Consider the following 23,511-nt stretch of genomic DNA (forward strand, 5'->3'; position numbering starts at 1 on the left):
GATGTGCACGTTCACTCCGTAAGGGGTACGGTGACATTTTCAGCATTGTAAGGGATGGCTTAGGGCAATATTTGTGATCCTGTGCAATTTTATCCTTTGGATCCAACTGTGACTCAGTTGGGGCTTAGGATGACTTGATGTTTATCTCTGCTGATATTTCTGCTCATATGTTTATGGTCATTAATGGTATTAACAAATTAAAAGTCAGTGTGGCTGCTGATTTGCCCATTAAAACCTTGTTCCTAAATGTTTCCAGCTCATTTTTTTTTTACTGTTTCATGGAAGGATGCTGAGTCTTGAAGGATTAGTGATGTAAAGTTCTGAAGTGTTTTTCTTTCTCTGAAAATCGGGGCATTAGAAAGGTCAGGCTGGTCTTGAGTACTTGCCGCTTGCAAATTGAACCACTTCAGAAGATTATCGCTACCTTGAGAGGTCTAATAATGATAGGTAGTCATTTTCAGTAGATTTTCTCAATTAGTATCCTGGCCCTGTGGGCAGCAGAGAATGAAAGGGCATTTCGACACAACGTGTCTTTGGCTTTGGCTCCAATTAAAGGGGTCTTGTGATGCTACATGCACTTTTACAAGTTGTTTGAACTGAAATGTGTGTCGCCTGTCTGTGTACAACCTCCCTTAAATATAAAAATCCACCCAGTTTTTTTTTTTCCTGCTCAAATATTTACCCCTTTCCAAATCTCAGATGCCTGTCTGTGTGACGTCACCAAAACAAGCCCCTCTCACGATAGTTTGATTTGACGTGGTGTTTCAACACAGACTGGACTGGCGTCTTACCTTAGACCTGACCTGAGTGAGCTGTCATCAATCCACCATTGTTTCGATGCTGGAGCAGATGAAGACAAGAATAACTCCGATTGACAGTCTCTTAGAGACCATATGATGTTGCTAAAAATAACATTTTGTGTATTTGGTGTAATGAAATGTGTTTGTGGTTTAAAAGTGTATAATCATAATTATTTTCCACATACTGTATTATACATACATTATTTTTTCTCCTCTATGCTCCACCTTGTGGGGCAGCTGTGGCCTAATTGGACTTGTAACCTGAAGGTCACATGTTCAAGTCACAGTTCTTGTAGGAGTTGTAGGTGGGAGGGAGTGAATGAACAACCATGGCTGAAGTGCCCTTGAGCAAGACATTTAACCCCAGTTGCTCCCCAGGCACTGGATATATAGCTGCCCACTGCTCTGGTTATGTGATCATGGTGTGTTCACTTCTCACTATTGTGTGTGTGCACTTGGATGGGTTAAATGCAGAGCACCAATTTCGAGTATGAGTTTCCATACTTGGCAAAATGTCACTACTTTTACATTTTTTTTCACTTTTTTGTAACACTCTAAAGAAAAATAAAAACTTGAAATTGCATCATATGACCCCTTACAAAACGGCGTGCTCTGAAGAGCTATTTCTGACAGTAAAAAAAAGGGTGTATTTTACAGTACCATTGATTTTAACCAAATTATGTTACAGACTTTTCATTAAGACTAAATAATCATATTCAACTTGTGGAAAAGGGCCATCCTTTGACCTCTTTAAAGCAACAAGATGACTAGTATGCTCTGCTGTGGAACACACTTGTTTTTAAAAATTTTCATAACATGTGATTTTAGACCTTGATGGTATGAAGTTGTAAATGAGGTCACAACATCCCACCAGATAGTATTTTTTCTGAAAATGTTTCATGCTTGCAGAAATGCTTCAGCACTGAGGAAGTCAATGACATAAAAACACAAGCTACTGGACCACTAACATCATAATTGTTACTGCAATCTTGCAAAGTCCGAATTTTAATTATTGGCATACACTCAAAATCCATTTTATGCTTTGAGTAGTTGAAGACCTGGTTAGTGCAAAGGCTAATTGAAGGTAGATGTTGTTGGAGATGACTACCTTTAGTAGTAGCACTACCTTTAGTTAATGAGCTATAAAGATTTTGGCAGTAATATTCTTTACTCTATACCTTGAAAATTACTTTTAGCAATTATCCTTTTTGTAGTGTTGCACAATGCATAAAAGGGAATGTAAAGTGCATACAACTAATATATATATATATATATTTTTAAATAAACATAATTTACCTTGAATAAGGTCTTAGAACATAATAATTAGTCAAAAACTGCTGTGTTCAATGCAATTAGCCTAATAAGTTTCCTTGACATTTAGTATGATGGAGTGCGAAAGACAGGCGGCTGCTGAAAGTTGACAATTGGATATTTGAAGTGTCTCGCCAAGTGTTGAACTATAAAAAGACAAAGCAACATAATAGACTGCTTTTGAAGGGTGTGTGAAGGTTACCAACTGCTAGTGAGGGTTTGTTATCATCATTAGAGAGCAATTGACTTTGGCAGCGGATGACAATTAGATCTGATGACTGGAAGCTGTGAGTAAAAGTGCATTAATAATGGATATTTTGAGGATTTTGCCCTTCTGAAGCTGCTTTTTAATAATTTTATTTTATAGAGACATTAGCAAGAGGACAGGAATAGTATTAACACATTAAACAGGCTATATCTTTAAACATACATTTCCTAGGGGAAGTTGTGGCCTAATGGTTAGAGGGTTGGACTCCCAATCGAAGGGTTGTGGGTTCTAGTCTCGGGCCGGACGGAATTGTGGGTGGGGGTAGTGCATGAACAGCTCTCTCTCCACCTTCAATACCACGACTTAGGTGCCCTTGAGCAAGGCATCGAACCCCCAACTGCTCCCCGGGCGCCACAGCATAAATGGCTGCCCACTGCTCCGGGTGTGTGCTCACAGTGTGTGTGTGTGTGTTCACTGCTCTGGGTGTGTGCATTTCGGATGGGTTAAATGCAGAGCACAAATTCTGAGTATGGGTCACCATACTTGGCTGAATGTCACTTCACCTTCACCTATGTGACCACCATAGCTCAACATTAAAGGGTTAGTTCACCAGAGAATACAAATTTGTCCATCTTCTACTCACACTCGAAGCATGCTAGGTGTATGTGACTTTCTTCTTCTTCAATAATCCAATTGAAGTTGTATTAAAAATTGTCTTTGGTCTTCCAAGCCTTTCAATGGGGTAAGCGGGTATTTGTTGTCAACTGTTAATTCAACGTGAAATAATGTGCGCTTTGTTATAAAACGTCCCTCACACAACTCCGGGGGGTGAATAAAGGCCCCATGTAGTGGATCAATGCAGATTTCAAATATTATAAATACTTTTTTCTCACTTCTGCTGTTTTCTGGGAACTGGAATACGTGCAGGCGAATGACGTAGTATGTGATCGCTGCATGTTAGTGACGAGCACAGAGAGAGAACAAAACCAAACGCTGTTCACGAATTAGAAGCACAAAACGAGGATTTGTAAAGAAAAATGTCGAGGATTTAGAAATAAGCCAAGAGGAGAGTTTTCCACTGCTAAAGTACCTCCACTTTGCACCTACGCTTTCCAAAGGTGTGCGCATATGTCTTCCATCTTCCGCCTGCACGTCATGTGGTTCCCAACAGCCAGCGGAAGTGAGAAAAAAAAGTGTTTATTACATTTGAAATCTGGGCATTTATCTTACAAAAAGTCATGGATTCACTACAGGGGTCCCAAGTCTTTACATTACTGAACTCGGAAGCCATATGAAGAACCAAGTTTGTTTTCATTAAACAACATGATACAATCTTTTAAATAATTAATTTCCTTTATTCATTAAAATGCATTATTTCAATATACTCCATGGTGACATAAGTCATTACAAATCAAGTCTAATTTCAGATAAAACCTGAAAACCAAAGATAGAGAAAGCATCTATATTTTTAAACAATACACAATATTATACATATTTTTTTAAATAGTAATGTGATGCAAATTTGCTGGTAATAATGCCATAAACGAGTTCTACCTGTTGCAATATTCCCTACGCTCTCTTCTCTTAACCACTATGCCACAGCTCCAACATGACTGTTGTAGCAGAGACAGCCTTGTCTGCATCTAACAAGGCAGTCCACTTTAAGTGACATAGGTATATGTACATTTTAAATCTATTACTTCACCCACACAACTTCTTCAGCTGAGCTTGTTAAGACACATTCTACACTTTCTACAGATATTTCAGGTCGGCCTGACCTTGCCACCTCAGTCTAGAAGAGTTGTTCCTTTGCAGTAGTGATTCAGACTCCCCACAGCAAACAGACTCTCTCTCTCTTTCTCTCCCTCCTCTAATTAAGATGCTCCTGTGGGCATGCTGCCTGCATTACTCTCTAAGCGCTCTAACCCTCCCTTCACTCCTCAGAGGGTGAAGCAACATTGTCTGCTGTTCACACAAGTTATGCCTTGTAGAGAAAAATGCATTCCTGGGCCAATCTCTTTGAAGACATTGCAATCAATTAGATCTATTAATTTGTATTAAAAAAATGTCTCTGATGTGGCCTCGATACATTGATAATGATGGTCCTAGAAATTTATTTGCCCAACATGAGGAATTAAAAGTGTTGAATCTGTCGTTATTCACTCTTATGTCATTCCAAACCTACTTGCTGTTATTTTTAAAGGTACACTATGTAACTTTTTTTGTTACGAAATTGATATGCAACGCATATTTGCTGGTAATAATGCCATAAACGAGTCCTACCTGTTGCAATATTCCCTACTTTGTCTTTTCAAGGTAAAGTCTACATATTTCCCACTGAAAGTGTTGTTTAATGTAAAACATGTTGAAGATTAGTGAAGATTCAGTCAATTAAATAAGCTATTTCCTTACTGAAGCTGTTTATTTAGCATAGTGAAACCTCTCCTCCATTGACATCCATTAAAAAAAACTGCCTCTGGTCTCATTTCATATTCTTAAAAATAGAAATATGAAAAACATTTGAGGGTGTACGATGCTGATGACCATTAAATGCGCCATCGCAGTCTTGAAAAGGGTCCATTGCACAGAATGCAGTAAGCTCAGTTCAGACGGAGAGAAAGCGGGACCTGATAACAAATGTGTTCCAACTTAGCTCACCTTTGATGTCAGTCCCACAAATCCAAGGTGCTTTGAGCACGTCTGTCCTTGAAGTCTGAGCAGAGAAGATTCCCTTGTGGGAAAGATATTGTAATCCTTAGCCGAATAAGAATAAGTGTGGAAGAATTGTTTTGTTAAAAGAGTTTCAGAAATTACCCCCGAGTCTCTGCAGTGCCGTTCAAAGATCATAGAGAAATGGAGAATATTTGATAAAGAAATGAAAGTATTACCTCAAATTTTCAAGTTTTTAAATGGTTTTGCCTGGGTCAGTCTGCCTTTTAAATGACTGACGTTGAAGTTTAGATGGTTTTGACTTAGAAATCCAGTTTTTGATTCCTGTACTTCCCGCTCATGAATACTGCTTTATGCATGCTGAAGAAAATGCACCTTTAATGTTTATTGTTGGCCTTTTTACCATTAAATAGGTAGAAACAATGACAAAATTTAAACTTGGAAGGAGTCACCTGCATGAGTGAATGGATTTGCCATTATGTACCCCCTAATTTGTGGGAATCTTATGAGTAAATACAATGCTGTGGCCTTACTCTGTAATGAGGAGAAGATAAACTATTTATAACTCTGAAGTAAACAATCCAGAGCCACACATCCCAGCTTTTCATATTCTCCGCTTGAACCCTGAGGTGGGGAGTGTGTGGTTGCACTGACTCACAGTTGTAATATGTAAATAAACCTACCAATGATACAGCGTGGATTGTCCTTATCGCATGTGTTTGATGAGTGTGTCGTTGTCTCTCTGTTGCAGCAGCTGTTTCAAGCAGAGGTTCTTGAGAGGAGAGCTCCAGGTTCAGTCAGCCCTCTCTTCCAGCCTTAACCCTCACGTCCACACGCACACCGACTGCCCGGCCAACACAGGTACCCACCCAACCCATCTGTTTGCTTTTCACTTGCTTCCATTCATTTTGCCAGTTGCACCACTTTATCTGTTCATCATCATCTTATCAAAATATGCTGCTAGGTGATGAATGTTTTCTTTTGTATCATTTTCTTTTGCATATTACTCATTATGCAGTTGAATGAATCCTTAGATAATAAAGCATATCATTTTTTTTTGATTATGCCAAATTTTAAGTTACATTGGGGTGTAAATGAGAGGCACAAATGACAGATCAGGCAGAAAAGGCAGTGACGTCTGTCATGGTTTTAAAATCTGCTGATAGTGCTACGTTAAATGACCCCGAACTTTGAAATGGTAGTGTATGTATAAACCATGACCATGCCACATGGATATGGCTGTGTCATGAAACATGACACACAGTATACACTAAATATACTTGCAATGAAAGTAGTATCAAAACTACAACACTACTTTTGATTTTTGTATTCTTTAATTTTAAATAAAAATCTACAGTAAAAACCCTTAAAACAAGGTTATAGACATGCAGCTGCTAAAGTTATCAAGATTTTCTTTTATAGATTGTATCCAAATAGAAGTGTATTTTGTATTACTGCACATAATGTTTTTCACTTTAAAAAAAAAAGCTTTTTAACCTTATTTATTCCTAAATCTGCCAGTGCAGTTAGTCAAAATACTCGTCAAATGAATTTTTTTAATGCACTGTTGCTTCTCAAGTAAGTTTATATTGTTTCAGTGATTCCAAGAAGGTTTAACTTGCCAATTAGACGAACATACTTATTCAGAATAGGATTTCAATTTTATTAGATTTTTTTTGCAGTGTACAATTATTATAATTGTATTTATTTTTTTATTATATATATAGTTCTTGTTTTAGGTTTGTAGCTTACATAATGAATATGGCATGCCAAATAAGTATTTGAATGTTAATTTTATTAATTGAAATTAATAATTGTGACTAATATCAATTCTGATTTTTGTAATAATTAGGACAGACCTTCTGGTTCACTGCAAACATAGCATGATGTATCTCTTTTCTCTACAGTACTTTTTCTTGCTTTTCCATTCACTCAGTATAATCAGGTGGTGAAGATGATGTATAATTCTGTGTGAAATGTGAATACTGTCTATGTAAATAAATACAGTGATGATTCATCCTCTTTGAGAGGCATCACAGCATGGCATGCCTTTGATTTGTTTCACTGTACCCATAATGCACTGGGTTATTTAAGGACTTGAAACCTGAGTGCAGCTGAGGATATTCTCCTAACTCTCTTGCTGCTGGTTCATTTCGAGAGGCTCCTCACATCCAGAGTTACTTTAAAGAACAAAGACGAGGCAAAAAATTAGAGGTAAACAATGGCTTTATTTCCACGTTCTTTCCTCTTCCTAGAAAACAAACCAAAATGTCAGTATTTGGTACCAATACCAGTGAAAATCCATGGTTCTCGGTACCAATTTCGGTACCAGAGCAAAACACGAAAATATGTATTAGAAAACAAACCAAAATGTCAGTATTTGGTACCAATACCAGTGAAAATCCACGGTTCTCTGTACCAATTTCGGTACCAGAGCAAAACAAAAACAATTATATTATTATTTATACTTATTTACAATTGTGTTTAAAGTTTTTCTACAAGTAATATAATTATGAAAAACAGTAAACAAGTTTCACCCAAATTTAATGTCTTTTAATGAAATTTAAACATTTTATTTTTTGGTAAATAAAGGGGATTTGCTATTAAAATTAAAACATGGAGGAAATATTGTGCGATTTATTTCTTTAAAAAGTTGTATTAATTTTTTCAACAGTAGTAAAAGTATCACATACATTCTACTAAATAATAGTAATATTTCTAGCACAATGCCTTTATGTGAAAATGAACTTATTTTGATGAGTTACAGTGAATACCTTTAAATTGACACTGGTTATACTAAAATGAAATGGTAAAATGCTTATGAAGTGACTCAGAACAGTTCTGGTGATGTTGTTTATGTATTTATTTCCTCATTGAGACGGCAGATGCTGAATTATTGCAAGCGTCATGTGTTTCAGTCTATGTAGTAAACAAACCCGCACGTCTCTGCCATTCATTCATTCACACAGAGAGGAGCAGAACATACGGGATTCATATTTCAACCAACTTTTGCGACTTAACATTTACAGATACTGGTCCATATGGAGATTTGTTTAGATTATGCTAACTTTGACAAATTCCGTGACTGTCCGTATTAAAAAGTAAGTTCTATTTTCATGACTGGATTTTGAGATTCCGTCCACGTTTTCTGCTTCGCAGAAATCTGTGGAATTTGTCAAAGTTATCATAAATTAATCAAATTTCTACAAAAAACTTGTTCCAAACCTGCAAGATGTTTATTCATCTTTGAAACACTAATACAGCTTTTTTTAATACCTCCTGTTCATAAAGAGATTGTAAAAGAAATGTATATTGATCCAATTATTCTGAAGAGACTTGATCAAAATTTGCATCAAACAAACACGTTTGAGCTTCCATATACCATATTTGATTTTATGATCAACATTTATATGTAAATAAAAGCCTATATTAATGTGTTCATCGTCAAACCGATTATGTCTCTTCAGAAGATTTGGTTTAAACCACTCGATTCATAGGGATTTTTTAATGAAGTTCTAGAAGCTTCAAAGTTTTGAATAGACTTAAAAAAAGAAAAGTGACAGAAGTCTCCCGATATCATTAAAACGATTTTGATCAGTGTTCAAAGAGGAATGAATGTTTCATGTATCGTAAAGTAAAGGAAGTAAATCTCCTGCACAAATACTGCACAGTTAAATCTATAGAACGTCTCTAACTCAGTCTTTTGATTCAAGTGATTTTCCATTTTCTCTCAGGGTTCACCTTTTGACATTCTTTTTGCATGGAACAAAATATATGAGATTACTGAAAAGCACAAGCCCATCATTCATCATAAGTGCCTTGACACATAATGCAGCACGGCTCAACGTCTGAGATTGTTAACGTCCTTTGTGATTGAACTTAATCCATCCCTAATTTGCTATCTGAACTCAGGTGGAGAGGTGCAGATGAATGTAAAAATGGGATCAGGTGCTCTTGAGGGCCTTTTCTTTGGACTTCTTTACTGAACCCACAAAACTGATCTCTCAACAGGACAAAATGGCCAGTTGTCTTTACTCTACAGACCCTGCACACACAGATGGGGCTCAGGTGGAGCTGGAATGGTGATTTATTTATGTTGGACCTCTAGCCCCCAGAGGAGAAATGATAGTGTTTATCTTTTTGAAGAGGGGATTGGCTGGGGTTAATAAAATGAAACCATTCTCTGATTTGGGGGGGGGGGTCTTTTCCCACCAGTTTTCTGTCTAATTGGCCCCTCGTCATCCGTCTGCTGCAATCCTGCATAAATATTGCTTTGCTAAGGCAACATAACTCATCCCTTATAATTTTTGCTACAGACATCAATGAAAACATGATAAACTATGCAGCTTCTAAGTGTTTGGGCTTATGATGTTTGCTCAGAAATTGTCAGGCCAACTCCAACATAGTAGTTGAGTTTTGTATGCTGCCTTATATAACCATCTTGTTAGTTCTCACCACAGTTTTAAAAAATGCTAAAAAAGAAGCCGTGGTGGGCAGCAGAGCAGAGAAGGGGGAAGAGGGGAGATAGACAGCTTCGCATTCAAACATTTTCATTTCACTCCCATCGAGTTAAAAACATAAATAAATTCACGGCCATTTGCACTCTGCATCAAAAACGTATATATTGTATGAACATGCTGTTTCACCTCTGACAACTTTTAAGGCTTATTCTGTGGTGTTTATAAGCCTTGACGGGTTGTATCACAGAGCTGTAAAAACTGTTACACTCACCAAGTTAAAGGGGTTATATGATGGGTTTTCAATTTTTCCTTTCTCTTTGGAGTGTAACAAGCTCTTGGTGCATAAAGAGTTTCTTTAAAGTTGCAAAGACTAAAGTCTCAAATCCAAAGAGATATTCTTTATCAAAGTTAGGACTGCCACGCCCCCCTTAAACGGCTCATTCATACACGCCCCCACTTCTACATCACTATGTGGAAATATTGGAGTAATGCTGCCCACCTTTGTTCACCCAAAAAAAGAAGGCGTGGTTTCGGTAACCACGGTTAGTGTTGAAGCTACATGTTGATCAGAACACGCAGTCTCATTAATAATTTAATAGACACCGATGCGTCATCTATACTGTAGTCCATTACCACGTCACAAATTGTGACATCAACACAATGTAGGTTTTAAACCCGGAAGATGAAAATAGTGCGAGAAAAGCGCAAAAAAAGCTTAAAATTAACCAGTTTTCTCCAGTAGTTAAAATTATCGTATGCTAACATTTGTCTTCTATGATGTGCAACACAAACACCTCTGCTAAGATCTCAGAAAAAGTAATCTGGGGTTTCATGACCCTTTAAGCTTGTATTGTTCCAGGTTTCTTGGGTTGAGATCTAATAACTCTTTGCACTGTAAACACAATTGTCTCAATGTTTTCTCACCTCAACAGAAGTTAATGATTCCTGCTTGGCTACATACTGTAGGTGTTCCCTAACCCCTGATGAATTTGTTGTGGAGGTTTTTTCCAGTCAAGGCTTTTAAATGTGCCGTGGCTGCTGCATCTTTCTGCACGCAGAAAGCTCCAACTGAGTTAGTAAATTTATTACACAGCTATTTTTAGCACCAGGGTTTATGCTGCAATGTATTTATCCCTGAGGATAAACTGGCATGAGCACAGTTCATGTGATGGTGTATATTTGTCTCCAGGAATTAAAGCCAATTCTGGCCATTAGTAAATGCTACAAAATCCTATGTATTGTGTACTTTTTGTTTTATCTATTTTGTTTGCATATCCTACTACAAATTTGTCAATTAGTGCACTCTATTACCAAGAGTTACTTAAATCATGTACAGGTGTATTTAAAGGGACTATCTCCCTGGTAAAACAAGGGTAAGTAATGTCATATTGGTGACCATTTTTATAAAGCCCTTTTGCAGGATTTAGTTTTTGTTGAAAGAATGACTGTGCTGTTCTCTGCTGAACGTGTTCCACTGAAGGTGCTTCTGAAATGAGTGAGGGTGCTTTAGCATTAATGCACATCTATTTTATTTCACATAGCATGTGTTTTGTGCAGTGGCGCTAAGAGCGCTCCTTTTACAATCACTGGCTCATCTTAGTTCGTGATCTCACAAAGTTCCGTTATAATAAGTGAAGCTCACTGCACAATGAATCTCTGTTTTAACATTGCGTCTACACTTTGAAATAATAAAATGATTCACAAGTGTGCATAATTCAGCACTGGACAAAATTCCAGCTTTGCGAGCGGTGAGTGAATTCTAACATAAAAGCCTCTGATTGGTCATTGTTAAATTAATAGATATGTCAATGATTTGGCATTGCTCACCACTGCAAAAACATATTGTAAAGAGAAAAGCTCCATATCTCTGTGTTTAGCACGAACACTCATGTGATTGCTGCCAGCTCGCATGGCAGTATAGTCGTGCTGTGTACCAACTGCTTCGACAAGATTATCAGGTTAACTGGCTTGTAACGTGTGCAATGGCTCACGACCTCCCAAGTGTCTGAACAGTGTATGCCTGGCCTAAATGATAGAATGTTAATAGGTGAACTATCCCTTTAAATGAATATGCCTTGTTGGCATAATGGCTCATTCATCATTGTTAATCTGTTGTACAATCATTAGTTCAGATAACCATATTGCCATCAGTGCAGTAAAGCCCTTTGTAAGGTTAATGCAGCATACAGATGGAATGTTCTTGCCGGAACAGTTAACTGACAATTAACTTTTTTCCAAACTATTAGCACAACCAGCTCCAAGCCAGGCCTGGAATGCTCCACTACTTAAGACTATTTTAAGTCTGTGGTCATAAGTGCAGTGGGCATGTCTGACATGCCTGTCATTCTCCTGCTGATACTTAGAGAGACAGGGACCATTTTCCTTAATTCTTAGGGGGAGTGTGCTATTGACCAATTTCATTGGCTGGACAATGAAAAAACTGACACATTTGGCTAGTATGAAACCACCTAATAGCCACAGTACAGTTTCTGTAAGTGAATTGAGGTTACATGATGCAGAACTGCAGTATGCAGAATGGAAACGGAATTAAACTAAATTCATTTAATTGTGTAAAACTGCATTTTATCTAGAAATGCAAAGTCAAAACTTTGATTAATGGATAGATAAGATGCTGCTGGTAGAACACTTAATTTCTCATAAAAGGCTAAAAGTTATCTATTATTCACATCTAACCGTTTAAATCTCAGATATTAGAAGTTAATACATTTTCACATTGTCGCCACATTTTTGTTGACTTACATTTTTCATGATCAGTTATGACATTTTTGTAGATGTGTCTTAATTAGCATGATGAATGTAATGTTGCATTATTTTCCAGAGGCAGAAGCAACAGCAAAATCAGATCAGCTCCCTATGCTTAGACCTGGTGCAGTCGCTCTTTATACCCAGAACAAGACTACAGTACAATGCCTTGCCGTTAGAGCGGTGTCAGAATGCTGCTTAAGATAAATAAATGATCAGCCAGAAACAAACTTCAAAGCCTGCGTGTGTACTGACTGTGCTTCAAAGGGAATAGGACCTTCACACCGACTGTTCTTTTGAGAATAGCACGTTTGTGTTACTGTGTGTGTGTGTGTCCATTTGTGGTTCTGGTTTAATGGAGAACGAAAACAACAACTGTATAACGCTCTTAGTAAATATTAATTTGCACCAGCAGGCCCCTTTTCAATCTCATACTAAGTCTGGCCCCCTTTGTCTCTGTACACCTGTCCCCTGACAGCCCAATCCAATCTACTTTTCTCAAAGTCAGCAAATGAGATTTCAGTAGTCATTTATCATTTTCTAGCATCTTCTGATTCATTTCTTTATCTTCATCCTCTTTAAGTCCCCAGGAAATGGAGCAGAATTCTGTCTATTATGTTTATAGTGTCAGGGTGTTATCTAACCTGTGATTCTTCTGTCTTTCTTCCCCTCTGCAGCCAGCTCTCGCTCTCTCTCTTTGCCTCCCCCTGGGCACATCTCTTCTCGTCTGTCCCTATAGGGGGATGTCTGTCCTCTAACTGCCTCTCTCTCCGCTAACTGATAGGTGTGTATGCAGGTGAACTGTGTATGAACCAAGCCTCAACCCTAGGTTTTACTACTATATGCTCTATGTGAAGCTTCCATTATTTTAATTTTGACACTTTTGACAATGGGAGAGAAGTCTGAGCTTTTGTGCATAGCATTAATGAAGTTATCATGGTGATTTATAGTCCAGCGTGTCTGTATTGTGTCGACGTGTGGTGAATTTAGTCTGGAAGTATTGTGAGTGTGTTTTGTGGCATAAGCATGTGAGTTCTGGCCATTTTATTTGCAGTAAGTAGAGTATCAAGCTTCCTATAAAGGAATTGCTGCTCATAGAACAGTACAATGTGACACTGTTATAGTATTAGGTTTTAGGGTTACATAGTATTAAAGGTATAGTAAAGCCAGATGTATATTTTGTCCTTATGTACTCACCCTTATGTCATTCCAAAAATGTATGATGTTATTTCTTATGGGGAACACAAAAAGAATCCAAGCAGCTGTCTTCCATCCAGTGAAAGTGGATGGGGACCAGAGGCTGTCAGCATAAATGTTGTGGAACATACTTCTTTTCAAGTCTTCTTTGGTCACCAAACTATGGAAAGCCTAAAGGGACAAAAATAGTTTTTGTCCCTTTATTTTATGTTATATTAGGACTGTGTTTTATAATTAACCTTTTACCTCGTCTGAAACTGAGATTTTAGTTTTATCCAGTAATATTTAAGAATAAAACAATGCCAATTTGATTGATTTTATAATCTAGAATATTCCAGTATTTAATTAAAAGGTGGTTCCATTTGCATTAAGCCCTGAATATCACTTGACTCTATAACTGTCCCTGAAGTTGTTAAATTCCTTGAAGGATAGTTGCGTTCACCATGCACTTTTAATGAAAAAGGGACATTCTGCTATAAATAACTTCTTTTTATGTTCCACAGAAGAAAAAAAAGTAAATAGAGTATGTAATGTTAAGAGAATTCACATTTTGGCTGAACTATGTCTTTAAATGGTTGTTTCTTTTGTCCTGGGTCCTTCTCTCCCCCCCATTTACCCTGCCCTGTAATCAGCATTTGGGCGCTGCTATGGAAGAATATGACGTGCCTTCAGCCGCCAGTATCCTGGCATCAGTCAAAGAGCAGGAGGCACGCTTCGAGCGTCTGACCAGGGCACTTGAAGAGGAACGCCGCAATGTTTCCTTGCAGCTGGAACGTGGCAGTCTGCCCTCTGATCGACTGGTGGGTGGAACCATAGGCGGGAGCAACCAACCGCTGGACTGGCAACAGATGGTCATGCAGGTAAACCATTCCAGCTTGGCAAGTCATGCATCAATCTGTGAATGAACAAAGCAGCCCCATAACTCCCCTCATGCTGATGCTGCTTCATTTCCATCGTTTCACAAAATCAGTCCGTCTGTATCTCATTTAGCTTGAGTTTAGTTTGGCTGTGCTGAGTTATTGCTCTGGTTGTTGTCCTGCAGTGACTCATCATCTATGCCCAGGATGGGTCGTCTTTACACCCTTCTTCCCATCTCTCTCCACCACGTGCTTCTCATATTATCTCATAGGCCATACTGTTTGCTTTGGGTCCATTATAGTGCTGAGGCAAATGTGTGTCTGAGGCAGTGATGTTAAAATGATACCATCCTGGGGTGGATAACTAAAGTCAGTGTGAGAGAAAATATAATGAATACCATAGCAATTTTACAATCACAGTACAAAATTGTTTCCTCGAGTCAAAGTAGTAGGGAGTTACAAAATTGTTGGTCTAGAAATAAACTAGAATGCCAGGTTTAATTTAATAAAAAAAAAAAAAAATTGATTGAAAATTGGATTACAGTCTAGAATTTATAGAAAAAATGTAAAAGGCTAAAAACTTTAATTACTGTAGTATTTTTTTTTTTTTTTTGGAAAGTTGTCCACCTGTAGCTGCACCTCTGGTTTGAAGGTTGTTTAAAGGTCCCATTAGGTGTATTATTTTCTTTTTTTTAAATGTTTTAATGAACACTGTTACTCACTGTTTGTGGCAGTGCTGTCGAATCCATATCGTAAAAGTCTGTTAGTAACGCCGTGCTGACATTGCGAAATCACCACTAGATTGCATCCAGATCAACAACAGACACTTTGAATTGGGTTGCTGGTGGGAAATAAAGCTGATGAAATCCTCTCCATGTTAAGTGGATCATTTCAGGCTAGTTAAGTCATACTCTACATGTCTGTTTGATGGCAACACCATAACATTTATTTCTGACTGACTCTGGAAGTTCATATATAAAGTTCCTTCATCGTCAAAGGGTGAAATATTTTGACTAGCTGTTTCCTCTACATTACTGTTGAAATTTGTTGTTTTGTAAAACCAGTTAAAGAAAAGTTTAATTGTCACAGAAAAAAAACAGGTCCCTTGCCACTGCTTAGACACTGATTATCTGTCTCTTCCATTATGTGTTTAGCCTGTGTGCTGCCCTCACCTGCCCATAAAGCTTGTGTGTTTTGCTCCTCTCTGCTTAACATGACAGCTTGAAAATTAGCTTGCCCTTTTATACTTGTCAGGTACTGTCACAGAATAATTTTCTGGAACTGACTGCTATCTTTTCTGTCTAGATGTCTGTCTTTATATCCTGTTTCACTTCCTTTCTCAATGAGAATTATTAAACCACACAGTGATTAGGATCAAAAGCTGGTGGATTTATGAAGCTGATGTTATTACCGGAGGTGATGTGGTGATGTTGCTGATAATATTAGCTTCTGTGGACAAGTATATTCTGGGTCCTGATGACCGTGTTATAATAATTCGTGTTTATTTGTGTTACATATATATATGACCCTGGACCACAAAACCAGTCATAAGGGTCAATTTTTTAAATTTAGATTTATACAGCATCTGAATAAATAAGATTTCCATTGATGCATGGTTTGTTATGATAGAACAATATTTGGCCAAGATACAAAAAAAAACTAATATTGAGAAAATCGCCATTAAAGTTGTCCAAATGAAGTTCTTAGCAATGCCAATTACTAATAATATATATATATATATATATATATATATATATATATATATATATATATATATATATTAGGGGTGTAACGGTTCACAAAATTCACGGTTCGGTTCGGTACGATTCACTGATGTCACGATTCGGTTCGGTACGGTTCGGTACGTTTTAGATACAGCAAAAAGAACAAATTGGCAACAAAGTATGTTTTTTGTTTTTTTTTACATTGAACTATGATCTATTCTTTACCCATCTTCTATGGTGTTTTCTTAGCAGCATACTGTATAAAACAAAAACAGCTCCTTATTAAAAAAAATTGAAAATGTTATATTGTTGTAGTAGTTATGAACAAATACAAAGATGTAACTTTTCATATGGAACTCTATAACTCTTTATATTGAGTGTGTTTTTACTCAATTGGTTCTCTATAGGGCTTATGTTTTTTGGAACAAAGCAGGAATTACGGTCTGGCTGAAATGGGCTCGTGAAGGAATATAGTAACGGGGCTAAATTACATTAAGAATGTTCTTAAAACATGCGTTTTCCACTATAGGCGCTCGCTCACTCAGCACACGCTGAAGGCTCGTTGCAAAATGACTAAAGGGTCTTTCACACAGGACGCGATACGCGCGGCGCTGGATCCTGGGCTCAGCGTTGCCCTTCAGATACAACGCGATTTGCGCTGCACTATGCCAAGAGCAAAGTAGGTGGAGTTTTCAAAACTGCCCGTGCATACATTCTATTTATAACAGTTCTTCTATAACGTGCAGGCCTGTTAATTGAATCGTACTGCTCAGGAAATTCCGACACAGTACAGTACTAGTCCATTTTGATTACCGTGCTTGTTTGGATGCCCCGATCGATTGGTAAAGTGCACCCAAACACCAGACCTGTTGGTTATTGGAGGATCTTCTATTTGTTGTCTGTTAAACGCATTGGCCATTTTGCAACGAGCCTTCAGCGCGTACTGAGTGAGCGAGCGCCTGCTGAGTAGCCTAACATAAACATATAAGCTGGTGTTTTTTTCTTCTTCTTCGGGAGTGTCAGGGGCGTTGCCTGTTACGTCGTTTGGGTTATTGGGCTACCTTGTTGAACGCATATCATTATATTTCACAATTTTTTCTTTATTTTCCAAATATAATTAATTAGTCCAACGAACCGTTCGGTACATAATGCGTACCGCGTACCGAACCGAAAGCCTCGTACCGAACGGTTCAATACGAATACGCGTATCGTTACACCCCTAATATATATATATATATATATGTATGTATGTATGTGTGTGTGTGTGTGTGTGTGTGTGTGTGTGTAGTTTACCATCCCTCAATGCATTACACATTTAGCAACAAAGGTTATGCTGCTTAATTTGAATTAATACAAATGTATGTGTTTAATTTAAAGAAGTTTTTAAAATGAGTGAGTATACAGATTCCTTTTAAGGTTGATATCTTCAAATATTTTCTTTCAGCAGTCCTCTCATGCTTTCATTGTATCGGTGACTTTTCTTTTTGCCTTTATATTTTAACATTTGAAAATGGTTTCTTGGAATGTTAATTGGCACAGTTGTAGTTGTTGTGGTACAGCAGGTGCACCTCATTCATCTTGTCTTGAACATATTAATATTGTAATGGGAGGTGGATCAAGTGTTAATAGATTTGATTCCCAAAGAACGAAAGGACTCAGCTCATTCACTGACTGGAGACATTGATTTATTTTGTTTTTAAGCCTTTAGTATTCTTCACAAGGCCCAAAAGGTCACAGAGTGACAGAGACACACAATAGGACTCCATCAGTGGCAGACCTTTCACATCAACTCTGACAACATAGACAGCTTTTCTTTAAAGTAACCTCAACTGTCCCACGTGTATGTCATGTTCAGAGGTCATGACCTGAGGCAGTATGAAGATCAATACAGCTACTACTTCCTGGAATCTAGAACATCATTTAAAATTCAGGAAACGTGCCTGGAGGACTGAAGCTTGGTTCCTGTGGCTGAACTTTGCTAGCTCTGTCTAAATGTTTTGAGTCTGAAAGGCCTGTGGAGAGCTTTGGAAGAAATGTTGGTGCTTTGATCACTGCTGTCTGTGGTAAGACCCACAGAGATGGTATGATACGCCACTGCTCAGGTTCCTTAGTTTTACCATACAGGTCCACCGGCCAAGAGAGAGGGAAGCTCAGCTGACTATTTCAGTTTGTTCCGTAAACATTGAGAATAGAGAAGTGAAAAGTCCAGGCTACATTTTTATAAAATGTTTTATGCTAAATTATACTTATATGGATATATTAACATATGGATATATTATTATTACTATTAGAAATTATTTTAAATGTAATCCAAATTATATAGTCAGTTCATCCTAGTATGTCTTTATATATGGCCTTATTTTGTAAGAAAAAATCACACAGCAAGGAGGCATTAAATTGATCTACATTAAAGTGCAATGCATTTTTTAACATTGTACATACCTGCAGAATAGTTGCTTTTCTGCTAAATTCGTTGTTTTGAATCAAAATATGTCATTTATGCAAATCGTCTAGATCCAAAGAGGTTTTTTTTTTTCGCGGTCTGGGCAGAGAGAGAGAGAGAGAGAGAGAGAGAGAGATTGCAAGTTCATAGACAGGAGTTGTGTTCGACCAAAGTCCCTTTCTCTGTTCAACTTGAAGCAGCAATGCGCATACTGATCACTGTATGACATCAAATTACTCTCTGTACTTTGATGTCTGTCTGTCTGGTCCACACACTGCTCCTTCAAATTGAACACAGCACATCTCACAGCCGTTCTGTTTTGACAGCACACTTCAGCTGCGTTCACACTAGCAGTGACTTGGGCTGGCCACGAGTTGCTAGTGGGCATTCTCACTACTGGTTGCCTATCAGCGAATCAGGTCTTGCCACTAAATTCAAACATTTTGGAGACTAATTATAAATATGAAGTTATATTATATTATAATTTATTCAAACAAAAATCAATAAGAAACCGAGCCTACCTTTTTCCATTGTGTATGCTTCTCTTCGGCTGAGAGAAGAACTATCACATGAGCTCTATCATCATCTTTCCTATTGGCTGTTGCTCCAAAAAGTCGCACCTCATTTACATAAAGTTGAAGACACGCCCCATCCATCGCCAATGGCTGCTGTTGCTCTTGTCGCTGGAAATCGGCAGCTCTCCATTGAAATGAATGGGATCTTGTCACTTTGTCTCTTGTAGTGTGAATGGGGCTTTGCGCTCGCATCTGCATATAAGTCATGCTAAGTTAACACTTGTTTTTCTGAAAAACAATGCTACAGTTAATTATTCTCCTTTGAAAATGTGTGTTCCGGGACAGAATGTCAGTCTTTGTTTTGGATTGTGAAGCTCGCCCACTGCCAGTTTACCCAATTGTATTTTGTCACCTCGGGTTGCCAGTTGGTGGAAAACACAGTGCATTTCATTTCATTCATCGTCAAGTGCACTCGTTCCTGTTGGTGTTGTCAATCTGGCATCCTGTGTATGTGTCAAGTTGGAGGAGGAGGGGCTGGGTGAAAAAAACCTTCCCCAATATTTTGAATTTGGACTGCAAAAACCTAGTTCATTCACTCTGTGTCAATCCTACATAATTACTTTCTCACCCTCCTCCTACAAACATTAAACAATCTTACTATTAGGAAAAGTCAAAACTCTTGTAAAACTATAATTAAAGCAGCAGTGAAACTGCCTGCACTGCTTATTCTCTCTCACACCTCTCATTGCACTTTTTTTCTCTGCTCTCACACATGTATAGTGCCAAGTTTTTTTTTTTTTTTTTTTACACTTTTTTTTCTCTTAAGATTCCAGTAGTTTTTCTTTGCAAATTACAAATGCTACTAAAAATATGGAGCAGTCTGTGAAGTTTGTGTGTATGCATGACAAAATATTTTTTGCAAATATCATTATTAATAATTTTGTGTGTGTGTGTGTGTGTGTGTGTGTCAACAAAACTGCCTATTTCAGAGAAAATAATGACGTTAGCATGCATCAAAGCATTTTTCGGTTGTGGTCATCAAAGTGACTTGAAAGCTGCATAAATGGTTTGACTTTCATTACGGAGCTGCTTGAAAGAAGTTGACTGTTGTTAGATCAACTTTGTTTTCAATAAGAAGTGCAGACAGAATGGAGAGTAAAACTGCTGTGGATGAGCAATGAGAAGTGAAGGATGAAGCTCGAGGTAGTTGCCTGTAAAGCCTATAAACAGTATATGTCATATCAGCATCCACCTCTAGTGATATGGCTATATTTCTTTCATAATTCATAAAAAATTGTAATCCCGTGAGTAATCCATTATTTTTATATATGTCTGCAGGCGTTAGAAAGGTGAACCTGCTCACATGTTTCATAATGCTGGCACACTGAAGGACAGGCGCTCTCACTGGGGGAGTCAGAATAGCTGCATTATTTGTATTCAGAGCAGCTGCAGGTGCCACAGCTATTCACTTTCTACAGAGGGCTGCTCGGACAGCTCTCCTCCCCATTCCACAATCCATCAAATTATTAATCTTCTAAAAGCCCTACAATACACGAAGAACAGAGTTTTCTTGCTTTTTTATTTTCACAATGTTGCTTAATCTCTTTTTCTCACTTTCGAAGTATAATAAGGTTCTGTCCAGCATTTCTTTTCTTGTAATCTGAGTGCTGGGCGATATATTTAATTTTGTGTATATTTAAATAATCATCAAAAAGCCATTAGCAAACTGTTATATTCACAATTTTCTATTACCAGCGAAATCATTGTGTGTATACAGTGTATTGTGTATAAATTGAGTACATCGCCCAGTCCTAATCAATCCGGAAAGTTGTCTATAATGTGATAACATTACTCATGTATTTGTAACTGCAGGTTAAATGCATTAATGTCCTGCATTAAACAGTTTAAATACATCTAAATGCCACTTCCAGTGAAGCTTCTGCATTTCCCAAATAGCCCAAATGTCTTATTATTCTAAATAACTGATTCCTTTAATTAAAAACAACTAGTTTGAGATTAATAGGCCTATCCCAGGGGTGTCAAACTCAGTTCCTGGAGGGCTGTAGTTCTAACCCTGCTCCAGCACACATATCATGTAGTTTTCAAATAAGCCTAAATGATTAGATCAGCTGGATCAGGTGTGTTTAATTAGGGTTATATCTAAACTGTGCAAGACTGTTGCTCTCCACAAACTGAGTTTTACACCCTTGGCCTGTCCAATGTTTGCCTCCATCCCACTGTTAAAATGTAATGAAGTAATTTTTACTCTGAGTAAATTTTTAATGAGCTACTTTTTACTTTTACTTGAGTAAATTTTTAGACTGGTACTTTTACTTGTACTTGAGTAAAAGTTCATTAATATAATGGTACTTTTACTTGAGTAGAATATTTTTGTACTCTTTTCACCTCTGGAGACAATTCTGTACTGACTGTATTAGATCTGACAGACAGTCACACACAAATGTGAGTAACTGACTTTATTATGGGGTCACTAAAAACAGAACGGAAAATAGTTTATTGCTTCTAAATTATGATGTGTTTTGATGTAAAAATCTATTTAACATAAGTGGACCTGAGAGAAAAGTACAAAATAATAAAAAGGCTGTTCATGACCCCTTTTAAGGACCAACTGCTGTTCACTCAGTGGATCCTGTTTAAAATAAGAATCTCTTGCTTTATGTGACTCCTGAGTCACTTCAGGAATGTGACCCCATGTTCATTTATAACCAAACAGGCCTGTGTGCTTGACCCTCTTATTGGGAGCCTAAACTGAAGCCACTTGAAGTGTGTAAAATGCACTGTTACTTGAAAAAGTTGTTCGGAGTCTTCAATACTGACTTTTAATAGTGGTTGTCTTAAAGTGGATTAACACCACAGTTTAATAATTTATGGGACACAAACTTGTTGATGGGTAATGATGGAAGCTATATCTGAAGATTACTTGGAAGTTTCTACAGAAATGAGTTCATTTAACAACATTTTCCAATATATAGAGCTAAATATTGATATTTAGGGCCCGAGCACCGATGGTGTGAGGACCCTCTTGGAATTGCTCCGTTTATTATTATTATTATTATTATTATTATTATTATTAGGGCCCGAGCACCGATGGTGTGAGGACCCTCTTGGAATTGCTCCGTTTATTATTATTATTATTATTATTATTATTATTAGGGCCCGAGCACCGATGGTGTGAGGACCCTATTGGAATTGCTCCGTTTATTAGGGCCCGAGCACCGAGGTGCGAGGACCCTCTTGTATCTGCTTTGTTTTTTATTATTATTATTCTTCTTCTTCTTCTTCTTCTCCCGAATGAATCGCATTTTTGAGGGCTTTAACATGCTCAAAAAGTCATGAAACTTTGCACACTCGTCAAACCTGGTGAAAATTTTCGTCTGATATAGGATTCAGAAGAGGGTGTGGCAAAATGGCTCGACAGCGCCACCTATACCAAGAAAATCAACAGCCTTCCAGCTATGTTTCACGTAAATGCACGAAAATTGGCACACATATGTAACACACCAATACCTACAAAAAAGACTCTTGGAGCGAAATTCTAAACCCAACAGGAAGTCGGTTATTTTTAATATTATGAGCATATTTTGTGTAATTTTGGTCATTTCCATGTGTTGTATTTTAACGAACTCCTCCTAGAGAGTTCTTCAAATCAACACCAAATTTGGTATGCCTAATCTAAAGGCCTTTGCGATGTTAAATTGCGAAGATCCTGACTTTTCGTTGAAGGGCGTGTCCGTGGCGGCCTGGCGAATTTCGATGATTCGCCATGAAAAATGAAGTTGCTATAACTCACACATACAATGAACAATCTGCCCCAAACTTCACATGTTTGATGAGACTCCGAACCTGAACAGATTGACATGCCCATATTCAGTTATAGTCATAGCGCCACCTATTGGCAACAGGAAGTGACATATTTTACGCTGCGACGAACTACTCCTAGAAATTTTATGACATCAATGTCTTTTTTGTGGTCAGTCTAATCTAAAGGCCTGTGCGATGTTCAGTTGTGAAGATCTTGAGTTTTCGTTAAAAGGCTTGTTCATGGCGCCGCGACGAAGTTCGATGTCTCGCCATGCGAATAAAAGATGTTATAACTCAGGCATAAGATGTCCGATCTTCCCCAAACTTCACATGTGTGATAAGAGTCCTGGCCTGAACAGATCTTCAGGCCAATATTCCACCGGGTGTGGCAGAATGGCTCTATAGCGCCACCTATACACTTTCAACGGAGTGCGCCTCGAGCTATGTTTCACGTACATGTACAAAAATTGGTACACACATGTAACACTCCAATACCTACAAAAAAGTCTCTTGGTACGAAATCCGGATCCCAACAGGAAGTCGGTTATTTTGAATTTTCCCTTCAAAATTGCTGTTGTTTTTGCCATTTTCAGGGGTTGTACTTTAACGAACTCCTCCTAGAGATTTATTCAGATCAATACCAAACTTGGTCAGTGTAATCTAAAGCCCTTTGCAATAATAAATTGCGAAGGACTTGAGGTTTCGTTAAAGGGCGGGTCCATGGCGGCCTGACAAATTTCG

The 23,511-nt window shown here is 37.8% G+C and overlaps 1 protein-coding gene across 12 annotated transcripts in view; it reads left to right on the top strand.

Moving 5' to 3' along the window:
- LOC113091348 (armadillo repeat protein deleted in velo-cardio-facial syndrome homolog) overlaps positions 1-23,511 on the top strand; it is a 203,047-nt gene that overhangs the window by 75,952 nt on the left and 103,584 nt on the right. For 8 of the 12 annotated variants that reach the window (XM_026256803.1, XM_026256811.1, XM_026256808.1 and 5 more), the window contains exons 2-4: positions 5,741-5,850; positions 12,890-12,996; positions 14,042-14,269. In XM_026256803.1, the coding sequence (XP_026112588.1) occupies positions 14,057-14,269 (213 nt within the window). In that variant the 5' untranslated portion in view covers positions 5,741-5,850; positions 12,890-12,996; positions 14,042-14,056. The remainder of the gene's footprint in view (positions 1-5,740; positions 5,851-12,889; positions 12,997-14,041; positions 14,270-23,511) is intronic. The other 4 variants (XM_026256805.1, XM_026256807.1, XM_026256804.1 and 1 more) reach the window with 3 other exon arrangements.

This window comes from Carassius auratus, unplaced genomic scaffold (assembly GCF_003368295.1).
Source record: "Carassius auratus strain Wakin unplaced genomic scaffold, ASM336829v1 scaf_tig00214183_4049273_7079891, whole genome shotgun sequence".
Classification (NCBI taxonomy): Eukaryota; Metazoa; Chordata; class Actinopteri; order Cypriniformes; family Cyprinidae; genus Carassius; species Carassius auratus.